The following is an 11452-nucleotide window of genomic DNA, read 5'->3' as shown; positions in this document are numbered from 1 at the left end:
CGATCCGATCCGGGGTCCTCCCCACCCTTGTCGGGGGTTGGGGTAGAACACTGCACAACCCACGCAAAGCAGTTCTTCAAAACATGGAACTCCGAACTCCGGCATGATACGACACATTGATGTTTTTTCCCTCGCCGACCACAGAATCCTTCGCCGTTCAGCGGGAAAAGAAAGAAATAATTGCTACTCTTTAATTCAGGTCCCCGCCACTTTGTAGGTCGGGAGATGCGGCGCAACGGCTTTCGCTTACTCTTGACCAATCATTTACAGCCACAGCACGGGCAATGTGCTGGGTTCATTTGGTGTACGAAGTCATCACTCTGACAAGGGTCACAAAGACGGAACAAGGTGGAAGAAGCTGTTACGAAAGAACTCACAGGCTGCCATTCAAGGACAGTATCGTTATGCCACGCGATAGGGAAGGCAAGCAGGATGGGAGCAAATGCCCAGGGCTGGCCTTGGGACCAACACAGGATCATGCCAGTCGATCCATCGAACTCTTACTTGGGAGAAGGAGGGAGCGAGCTGGGATAGACATTGCCACCAGGGCCATGAGCGAAAAGACGGAACGGCGTACGGGGCTCGATGGGGTGTCTTTCCTCACACCGGTTCAGTAAGGGGAACAGATAGCGATTCTATAATTGGAATGATACGTTCTATCACCTATCAATGCCACTTCTGTATCTTTGTTCCTGAACTAATCTGCCTTGTGGTGAGTGCGGAAATCTGTGTGGGTTGTTGTACGATATGACTGTATTTCACACTCCTGTCTGGAGAATTTGGCATTGGTCGGAGCCTGACCCTGGTGCTTCTTGTCGCACCTGAGAGGAACGTTCGGGAAGGGAGAGCTGCTGTAGGTGTATGCGAGATTGGTTGGCCAGTCCGTGGGCTCCAGGGCGCACAACATGAGTACCATGTGCTCGACGTACACTGGGTGGGTGTCACGGAGGCTCATCACAAACGTACACCTTATCGGCGTTAAACTCACTGGGCGGTGCTCAACAGCCCTGAGCAGCCATTTTTACCCCAGGCAGGGGACAGGGGACATTCTTCCCAGACGGCCCAGCTGAAACTGCCATTCCCAAGCACCTGGGAAGCCTCCAATAGCCCCGTCAGCCCGGATATAAGGCGCCGGCAGCTGTCTACAGCCCTTCTGTGCTTGCCGAGAAACGGACCGAGTCCAAGGCTAGGGATCTGGTGCAGACAGCGGGTCCTCTGGGATTACATCATGAAGTGGAGATGTCCGAAGCCAGACAGGCAACGGGGTAAGAACTAGGGCTGAACTAGGAGAGGATTTAAGGAATAAGCTTTCGGGAGCCGTCACGGCGGAACCGGCCAATGGGTAAATTTGTATGGAATGTTTGTTTGCCCACGTAGTTTCACATGTGGATGTGTCCGCGGCGGATGGGCCCCCAACCCGCACGACGGTACCTGTGCCCGTGCCACAGGGGTCCTGTCTGTGAGGAGACCTCTCACAACGTTGATCGCTATGCCCTTTTACTGGTGGTCGAGCAAGGCTCGTGTCCATCCAGCCTCCCGCTCCCGCTCCCCGCTCCCCCCCCCCCTCCCCCACTTCACCCACGGAAAGGAGTCTGATGGTAGTCACTAAAAGATGAGACGTGCTAGCAAGTCCATGATGCTTCAGATATCAGCTCGGCCGAGGTGAGAAGCGCTCCTATTTGATAGCGGAAGCCCACGGAGGAGGCGAGGTACTACGCTCGGGATCCCACAGCATCTTGGCACTTGTGACAGCGGGTATCGGAGTCGCCCTCAAAGATACTAGGCTCTCGCTACTTCGCTCAGCGCAGCTAAAAGAGGGCACCCGACACTCTGGTACCACTTTTGCCCGTGGTGGACAAAGTTCAGTCCATCACTCATGCACGGCCACGCACTTGACTTTCAACATGTGTTCTACCACCTCGGTCTCGCGTCAACGGCCCCGGCGCACAGAGATCGGCACAGACCTTCACCAAACTAGGTGACACTATTGTTCCTCCCGGGCAAGCCTTGAGAGTGTTGAAGATATCATTCATCCGAGTTTAAGCCTTTCCTGAAGGCGCGATGCTGTGAATGCAAACAGGCGTCGCCAAGTGTCCCTATCAAACATAATCAACAGCGACGTATGCAGTCCTTGTCAAACCCCTGATCCCTGGACCTATAGCAGAGACCCCAGCCCGTATATGCGCCTGGACATTCGATGCAAGGTGACCTGTCGTATGCAGGACTGGAGGTATTGGAGTGCGAGAGGACATCAGCCACACATGTCAGCGCTTGCCTTCATCGGCTTTGGCGGCGCGACTTCACGCCCCAGTTTACCACTGACCATCGAACAGTACTGGAACAAGTCGCCAAAGGAGCGGACGTAGCGCGCCGGGGCACGCCACGAGGGACCCCCTCCCCCTCTCCTTCAACAGCGCCTTCGCATTGTTCAAGTTTCGGGCGACTGAAAAACGCCCGCGGGTATTTCAACGCTTGCCGCACAGATTCGGCGGGTCTTTCAGGGCGGATTGCACTCCCTGGGCCGCTAGGGCAAGGGAGTAAGACATGCCGGAGACGGTTCGTCCTTAGTTAGGAACGGGCTTGAGTCCCTACATGGTCTTGCATGTCATGTCACCGCACGTACATTCGTACCCCAGGACATAGTGCCGTCGATCATTTTGGTACCCAGGTTCATGGTTCTGCCAACGGGCGACCCTAACAACCTCAGCTACTTAGTAACTCCCTTGCCCATGTCAACGGAAGCTCAGGGCCAGTCTCGATACGGGAAGCCGACGACGCCGTGCGTTACTAATGGGCAGGGCGCAAATGCTCCAAAACATCGGCTGAGTGCTGACGATATGGTTTGGGAGGTCTGAAAGACACCGGAAAATGACCGAGCAAGACGACGGCGAGTATCATACAAATTGCAATGCTTCGGATGGATGGTTGCGCGGGAGTCGGCAAATTAGCTCAGGCCTTGAGGACTGTCCGTGTGTGCCGTACGGACTTCGAGGTCACTTCTGAGATAGAGGGCAGCCTCGGGACAATTTTCCCGCTTGATCCTGCCCACACAGCACCCTTCGGGATGACCAACAGACCTTGGCTCATCTTGATCGCATGCTCGCATAGGTTGGCGAGTCTAGCCCATCGTCAGGGACCTGTGATAGGAGCTGAAGATTAGGCACAGAGCTTCTGCGCGACGCACTCCACTAAGGAAGATCACTGTCCTATTTTGGTGATCCTCTGGCTGCCTTGAGGTTGGTCATTGGTCGTCTCAAGACTCCACAGCCTGCCACACCTAGTGCTCAAGGTTGGCGTGATGGCCGTCTGACAGCATCAAACAAGGATTGAGCCCAGCCAGCCCTTACCCAGCGATCTGTTGCAACCCTTGGCTGAACACAACTGGCAGTTTGTGACTGATCCTTCAGCCTCGAAACCTTGGGCTTCCAAGAGAGACTCCATCAACATCTGGGCGACGTGTCTGAAGACTGGCCATCACACAATCAAGCCACAACTCTGATAGTTGTATGCTGCTGTAAGACGTGCAGAATATCTAATGCAGCCCAGAGCAGAACGACAGTTGCGTTGTGCAACGTGGGCCAATTCCTGTTCTGGCCTCCCTCGAGCCGACTCCCCCGGCCAGTCGGCACATCCACGGCTGAAAAGCATCAGCACTTGTTAGCTTCGACGAAAATCGAAAACCTCTTCTCTCCTCGGAGTGCCGGTGTTGGTCGGTCCCGGCGTGGGACCGGTTCTCACCGCCAAGGCACGTCTTACATTCTGTTATCAAGATCTCCCAAGTCGCTGGAAATACGGGCCCAGGTATAAACTCGCTCAGCTTCTGGTCACTGATGAGCTTACCAGAAGTCAGCCTTACGTCTTGGTCATCGGGGTGCAGCGATGCTAAAGAGTGATATCCAGGTAATCCTTGCGCATGTTGCGAAGTCCCTCATTGGCTATCGTGTAGTCAGAGCTGTGATGTTGCCTCTGTCCACGTATCCGGGTCTCTCGGACGCGAGTGTCCATTTTCGGGCTGCCGCTGCTACTGCTCCTGCTTTTGCTGCTGCCTGCCTGCAGCTACCCTTGAGCCCCAGCCAGATCTTGGCTCATCGGTGAGCTTGTTAAAATGATCAACGTCACACGCGTCAGATCGGCAACCGGAACTAGGACTAATGCGTCCCCATGGGCGACCTTCTGTATCACACATCGTTGTAGAATATCACCCTTGGTGACTGCTCCCCAGAGACCATCCATGACCATGCAGCACTCAGTGCATAGCCTGCAATAGTGGCATACCTATTTCCATAGTCTGCCGGCTCGAACACAGCCCCGTCCTTCTTTCTGATCTCAGCGACAGCCTCTGGCGTCGCCATGGCCAGGAAATGTTGTCTCTCAGGATCACGTAAAGTGCTTGTTTTTCAGTTCAGCTTGGCTTCTGCCGATTTCACTGGTTACGGAACGACTCACAGGGCATTGCCAAATATTCCGTGGCATATGGACGGCTCCTTTCGAAGCAGGCCTTCCTTCCAAACGCAAAGACGGCCCTGTTCAATGCTCGCGTCGATCTCTTGCTGGAGGCCGGGGAAGTAGGGCCGGAGTGAGACTAGAGAATGCAGGAACCCTGGTGCACCGTGGCAGAACTGCACGAGCGAGGCACTTGTCTTGCCAACAGAGGTCGGCCAATTCCCACCAGCCAACTGGAACCCCAACAGCTCCCTCATCTTTCCCTCCAGGCGGCCTGCCAGCGACGGTGTCGTGAGGACAAGCTGTGTGACGATGCCAATGTCACCGTGGACAGCCCCCAGATAACGCGTCCCGTGCCACTTCCACTCTGGGCCTCCCGCCAAGATGGTCGTGGTGACGGCGTCGATTGACCGGTCTAGCAGGACCGCGCTGTCGGGGACCCAGTGGCGGATCATTCGCAGCAAGTAGAGCGTCCCGGCACGACCCTGCAGAAGCTCGTCCGGCCAGCCGCCCGGCCCTAGAATCTCAGGCAGGCTAGAGAGGAAGGCATTGACGTAGGCTATATCCTTGGTGATGCATGCCTGGACCGCCTCGTAGGCCAGCTTCTCACACGATAACCCGCACCTCGAGTTGAGGCCCAGGTCGCCTCTGGCGCCCTCCATGTACCTGCGCGCCCAGGTGAGGGCGTGATGTCCAGCCACCTTCAGGTGTGGATACAGCGAGGAGGCCTCGAGAAACAGGTATGCGAATCCAGTTGGACCTGCCCAGAGGCCTTTGAGCACGTCATTGCTGCCAGTGTAACGGTCTTGAGGAGGCAGGTTGGTGATGATGTTTTCCAGCGCCTCTTTCAAGTGGCGGTCCGGCTCGTCTATTGTCAAGCTCGGTGTATCGCTATTCGGCAGGTACCTAGACTCCATCCTGCACTGTACTTGTCACAGGAAGTCCTTTGAGCTCAATCAATCGTGGTAGGTGATGAGAATTGATCGTTGTTCGCCACGGGCTGGGCAGCACGATGCTGTGACGCAAGCTGACGGCGCGTGATTGCAAGGGGTCGGCGTTTAGTCTCTCCACAGCGCGTTTACGCAATGTCTGTCATACTATTGAGTCAGACTACGTCGTGTTCAAGCGCTGCATACTGGGGCTGCGTTCAGTGGGTATTTCTCACAGGCACATTGTCTTCCACCGCGAACACACACCGGGGGTTACACGGCAAAAACCGAGCCAGCTCTGAAGAACCTCCACGAACAACGCTCACGTGAGATTGGAAACAGTGGGCTATCTCTTACAGCTCCTGTGAGATCGCCCGGTCGTTTATCTTGAAACTCGACGGGCTGCCATCGTCGACCTCGAAAGGTAAGCTGACCACCTCTAGCATCTGAACTCTAAAGGAGCAAATGCGACGATGGTACGATTTCGTGCTGACTGTGTTACACAAGTCTCCATTCCCACCCACACCCACCTTGCATAGCCTCAAGAGCATGTGAACACACAGCTGACATTATACCAGGGCCCCTGGCAGGACGTTGGCAGAATGGAGGCTGCCCGACCTGTTTGGCAGCGCACAGTCTCGAAAGCTGCGCTGTACGTACCACAGGGGGACGGGGAATAGGACTTGGCTTCTTCCTCATGGGGAAACTAGACCTCTGTCTACGGCACGACTTGCCCAATGGTAAGAATTCACGCATGCGACCTGCCTGTCCTACTGTTCGGACGATATCCCGTGGGATGCAGGATGGGCTGGGCACCTCACCTCATACTTCCGGCCGGGTCGTCTTGCTGTGCATAAGGGCTCGCAAGAGAGCAGTATTTTGCGACTTACTCATTTTGAAGTATGTTCTCGAGGACACATACAGGGAGAGGCCCTTGCAGACGGATGTCATGAGATGAGGCCTGCGTGGCTTGTGGCCTGCTTCCAACTGCCGAGACTCCCACCCCCCGTTTCGGCGGAGTGGGTGTGAGAATGCTTCTTCACATAAGTAAAATATTCCAAACAACTGCTACGGAAATATCACGGAAATTGTAGTCTTGCTTCAGCTCTTACAGAAGTCAAGGGCTGAACCTCTCTTCCTAGTGCCAGGTCGTTCGACGTAATCTACTGGCGAAGCAAGGCAAAGGCAGTGCCTCCTATCAGCATAAGCTCACGTCAAAGTGAGAACCACAGCCCTGGAATGGTTCAAGCCCGGGAGGAAGATGCGAGCGTTGATTCGTCCTCGATGGCCCGCTTCTGTCAGCCCCCCCCCTCCCGGCGGGGGATCCTCTGGACATCACAGGAGAATGAGGCAAAGGTCCACCAGACAGGCTAATAAGGGACTGTGTACATTCTCAAAAGGCACTTAGGCTATATTTGGTATCTTTTATTTCGTGCCTAACATCTGAGTCAGTAAGGTACGTGATGATGTACAAGTCCGGGGAGCTGGACGCACCTAGGCATGTAGTCATCCACCTACCTCAACACACCATGAGTCCGAGGCCAGCTACCCATGGAAGCTGTAATCGCTTCATTCTTTACGACACGATCCATGACGCATATATTATTTGTTGAGATCATGGACCTGCCCAGACTCCCGGCGTGACGAGTGTGATGTCGCGTGGGACCGCCAGCTGGCCCAATTTGTATGTACAACGCAGTGGGACGTATCTCGATGCCAATCATGGCTCCACGAAAAGGCGGACTCTCGAGGTGTTCTCTCAGTAAATAGTATGAGTTGTCACATGTGGTCTAGAAGGTGACCACAGACTCGCAGGCTTTGCAGCGGCCAGAGCCCCAGGCATGCAGCTGCGGTCGAGACTGAGTGGCCTCTCGTAAAGAGCGTGCAGGCTTGTGTCGCTTTCCGAAATCAGACTCGAAGAAGCGGTGTCTCTAACAAAGCTTTTCGTGTGTATCGTGTCGTAATGTAGGAGAGCCAAGAGTGCTCCGTGTGCGACAATGTCGTACAACATGCACACTTTGACCAGAACTATACGCGAAGCTATTGGGAACTACATGGTCAACATTCGTTTCTCAACTGAGAGCGTATAAGTTTCGCGTGGGGACAAACAAGTTGTGATAAATGAAGAATTCATGTGGCTTGATTAACTATATGTAAATGTGAAACCTTCTCCACGCCTTGTACTGCACTAGACGCTCGCTATCAATTGATCAGGAGACCCATTCGTCCGAGCAACCGGTTTACATGAGGTTTGTTAAAGAAAATCATGTGTCACGCTCGTTTCCCCCAGGTCAAAATGCAGCCATATGTTGGAAAAGCAAGACAAAGCAATGCTGCTGGCAGTGCAGATCATGGCGTCTGTACTGCCTTACACAGCGTTTCCTCCGGTCAGCTTGATCACTTGACCTACGCCACGAGTTAGCACATCTCGAATCACCAAAGAACATCATGAGGGATATTTAAGTGCGAAATTTCATGCATACCATTGATCCACTCGCCCTCATCACTGCAGAGGGTGAAAACAGCCTTGCCAATGTCGGCGGGGGTACCGACGCGCTTGAGTGGGCACATGTTGGCCAGGCCCTGGTCGATGATGTCCATGGGCATGCCCTTGTAGCCGTTGGGGACGTAGTGCCAGGCGTTCTCGTCGAACATGTCGGTCTTGACGCCGCCGGGGGCAATGGCGTTGACGGTCATGCCCTTCTCGCCACAGTCGACGGCGAAGGCGCGCGTGAAGCCCTCGATGGCGGCCTTGGAGCCGGCGTAAAGGGCGTGGTTGGGGATACCGCCGATGCTGGCGGCGATGGAAGAGGTGAGGATGAGCCTGCCGCCACGCCTGCAGTGCTTGAGCGCCTGCTGCGCGACGAAGAACTGGCCGCGGCAGTTGAGCCCGAACACCTTGTCGAACAGCTCGGGCGTGACGTCCACCTCGGGGCACCAGACCTCCATGCCCGAGTTGGAGATGACAAAGTCGATGTAACCGAAGTGCTCGATGGCCTTCTCGAACAGACCGCTCACTGAGGCCGGGTCGCTGATGTCTGCCTGGAGGGCAACGCCCTTAGAGCCGAGCTTGGCGAGCTCTGAGACGACCTCCTCGGCCGACTTGGCTGAGCTTCCGTAGTTGACAACAATGTTAGCACCGCGGCGGCCGAGCTCGATTGCGATGCCCCTGCCGATTCCACGGCCGGCACCTGTGATCAGTGCAACCTTGCCAGCGAGAGGGCGTGCAGGGTCGAAAGTGGTTGTGGCGGCCTCCGAGGAGGAAACATCTACTGCTGAGGGAGCCATTTTAGATCGGGCTGGTTGTGCTTTTGATGCCGTGACAATGCTATTCAATACAACGAAGGTAAATCTCAGATAAGTCTATCTTCGATAAGATGAAAGATGGAGTATGGCTTCAAAGCTTCCATGTCGTCGGTAGACACGGGAGCCGATGAATATAAAGGCCAGGTCCGGACAAACTTGTTTCTAAAACTTTACCCCCAAAGTCCGTGGCCAGCGAGCTCCGTAGTTGGGGTAAAACGACGGGCAAGGGGCCGCCGGTGCTGAGGCGAGCAAGGGACTCCGTGCCGCAGCTCGGATACCGGCCCTGACATTGCGCGCCATCGGTCCTGTTTCGGTGGCTTCTGGCACGGTCCCAAGAGCCAGTCTTTGGTGGGATTGGGGCCCATGAGCTCGGTGCCCACGAAGCAAACAATGGACCGAACGTGGCAGCCCCAGCCGCAAATAGAAACACGCCAAGATTTGCAGCCCCTTCTAAGGACTGCTATTGAATTGAGGTTCGGGGCGCTCTCAGATCACGAACCGTCTGGCCGGCTGTATCAGGAAGTGTGGTCCCTGCTTGCTTAGTGCTCGTTACCCCATCGGATGTCCGGACACACTACACTGAGTATTTGGGCCACTCTGATTACCATAGCAGTTCAGAACTTCAGTAAACCTCCCAAATTCTGACGATAGGACGATTTTCTCTGCTTCTTATCGTCATGCAGTAAGTCTGTGTATTATCTGAAGATGGTTTTCAGACTGCCCACATAGGCGTACCGCATGAATCTGTCGACAACACATGCGCGACTGGTTCGGATGGTGTTTTCCATCAATTCTTTCGTCTCTCATGTTCTTCGGTTTATTCGAGAATAATCGAGAATTCATCTCGTTCATTCCATCTGGTCCCATCTGTCAATGTTGTGGGGTTTGATGCCTCGTGAACTCCATTTATTTTGAGAGCGCGGATGAGAGCTTTTCTGCAAAGTCAATAAAGTGCTCCAAGCGCGTAGTGCCAGCCGCTGTCGATGCAACACCTGCCTCGCACAAATCAGTCTCCATGAAAATGTCTGTAATACCAGTTGAAGAGGGTAATGGTCTCGTGATGGGCAACGTTCTGGGAATATTCCTAGATGAGAGGCTTGGATTGTGATGTAGGTACAGAGATTAGGTAAGTCGATCATTGCAACTAATTGGTGATCTTCCTGAAGGAGTGGAGGACATCTCATGCTCACCTCAGCCGGCAACACTATCCGTCCGAGACGGGCCATTTCGAACGGGTCGTGCCGCTCAACCACCATGTATGGATCAACATACTACGATCTTTAGACTGAACCTTGGTTGTTTAATAATGCCCTATTTGTCTCCCTATCTTTCTCCCTACCGGCGCTTCCGAGGTGTGGTAGCCTTCAAACCGATTCGAAATCCAATCTCTAACAAGAAATGAAACACCCACGATACGAACATACTCTTATCGAGGGCCGTGTCGACGTGATGCCTTGAATTTTGAGCTTAGCACACACCAATATACGTCTCTCGAGCTGCACCCCTGTGTGTCCCGAGAACTTGGGGCGCCTTACAGTGCCGCAGTTCTGCCGCATTCGTAATGATCCGAGAGAACCATGCAGGTACTCAAAGATAGTCTTTTTGCTGCTACCTTGACCCAAGAAAGGATCTGGGGGCCGAGAAACCCGGCTCATATGCATTGTCAAGATCATCCCGGAGGAGCTGGTTCCTCCCGGGAGGCGGGAACTGTCGGGCTGCCGCACCCCTTTTCTATGCCGAGCAAACCAATCGGCTGCCTTAGCCGAATGATACATTCGTCTACAAGGGGCGTATTTGCTCTGCATATCAAAAGCAAAAAAGTTGGGCGTGAGCACTCGGTGAACTACTCCAAAGCCACAACGTCCCGTCAGCATGGCAAAGGATCGTGGCGAGGTCTCAAAAACAAGAGCACGCAGAGATCCCGACCTGTGTCAGTTCGGTGCGATTCCGCAAGCCAGACGCCGACATTCACAGCGGGGCCAGGCGTTCGGATCGCCGACTGAGAGTGGAAAAAAGCAACTATTGACAAGCCCAGCGGGTTGTCTTGGTGATTCATCAGGCGCAAGAGGTCCGTCTGAGCTTGCCCATGCCATGCACGCGTGGCTCGGAAAGACCACGGCGCCGACGGCGGCGGGGGTTCCAGCCACCGTGTGTGACATAGTTTTTCCCAGATTCTGAATCAAGAGCTCTCGCCCAAACCAGTTGTGGAGATTTGATTACCTTGTGTTTCGCAGCCTTTTCTTTTTTGCCCATTATGGGTTCGCAAGAGGGCCAGGCTGGCGCGGCCCGCATGATGCCGTGCCATTGTGACGCAACCTGTGCTTCCAGAAATTAAGCACGTACGACAGACCTGGGCACACTGGGCCGGCACCGTGCAGGAATCACCGCAGAGTATCATCGATCAGTGGCAAGCTGCTGTGAGAACTCGGTCCCGATGGAGGATGGAGGATGGATGCTGGGTCAAGTGAGAAGGAATCGCGAGCTTGTTTGCTTCCACAGCATAGGCCCGGGCCGCAGCCATAGAACATATAGAGTGGATGTAGAGTGAGTACAGTACGATGCGTACCTAGGCAGAGGTCAAGTACGTACTCTGAGGAGCACATATCCTGGTTGTGTAAGACGAGGCGAGGTACAAAGGTACGGCTAAACACATGTTGTCTTTTTCTATCAGAGCCGCCCCCCTCCCAAGCGGGCTGAATCCAGGCCCTGTACCCTGCAAGCACAACTGCTGCATATGGCAAGTGGGGAACGGGATCGAGGGCTTTGATTCGTTG

At 54.5% G+C, this 11452-nt stretch overlaps 2 protein-coding genes across 2 annotated transcripts; both read right to left on the bottom strand.

Moving 5' to 3' along the window:
- Positions 1–3882: 3882 nt before the first annotated feature.
- J7T55_013589 (uncharacterized protein) lies at positions 3883–5360 on the bottom strand (the record flags this gene model as incomplete). Its single annotated transcript, XM_053141398.1, has 3 exons — positions 3883–3952; positions 4276–4389; positions 4447–5360. 3 exons carry the CDS (start codon positions 5358–5360, stop codon positions 3883–3885), a joined length of 1098 nt encoding a protein of 365 aa, XP_052995928.1.
- Positions 5361–7740: 2380 nt separating this feature from the next.
- J7T55_013588 (versicolorin reductase) lies at positions 7741–8660 on the bottom strand (the record flags this gene model as incomplete). Its single annotated transcript, XM_053141397.1, has 2 exons — positions 7741–7778; positions 7856–8660. 2 exons carry the CDS (start codon positions 8658–8660, stop codon positions 7741–7743), a joined length of 843 nt encoding a protein of 280 aa, XP_052995927.1.
- Between the last annotated feature and the right edge of the window lie 2792 nt (positions 8661–11452).

The sequence above is a fragment of the Diaporthe amygdali genome (genome assembly GCF_026229845.1).
Source record: "Diaporthe amygdali strain CAA958 chromosome Unknown NODE_8_length_1307975_cov_65_857355, whole genome shotgun sequence".
In the NCBI taxonomy this organism is placed as follows: domain Eukaryota; kingdom Fungi; phylum Ascomycota; class Sordariomycetes; order Diaporthales; family Diaporthaceae; genus Diaporthe; species Diaporthe amygdali.
This window is presented reverse-complemented; position numbering and strand designations above follow the sequence as displayed.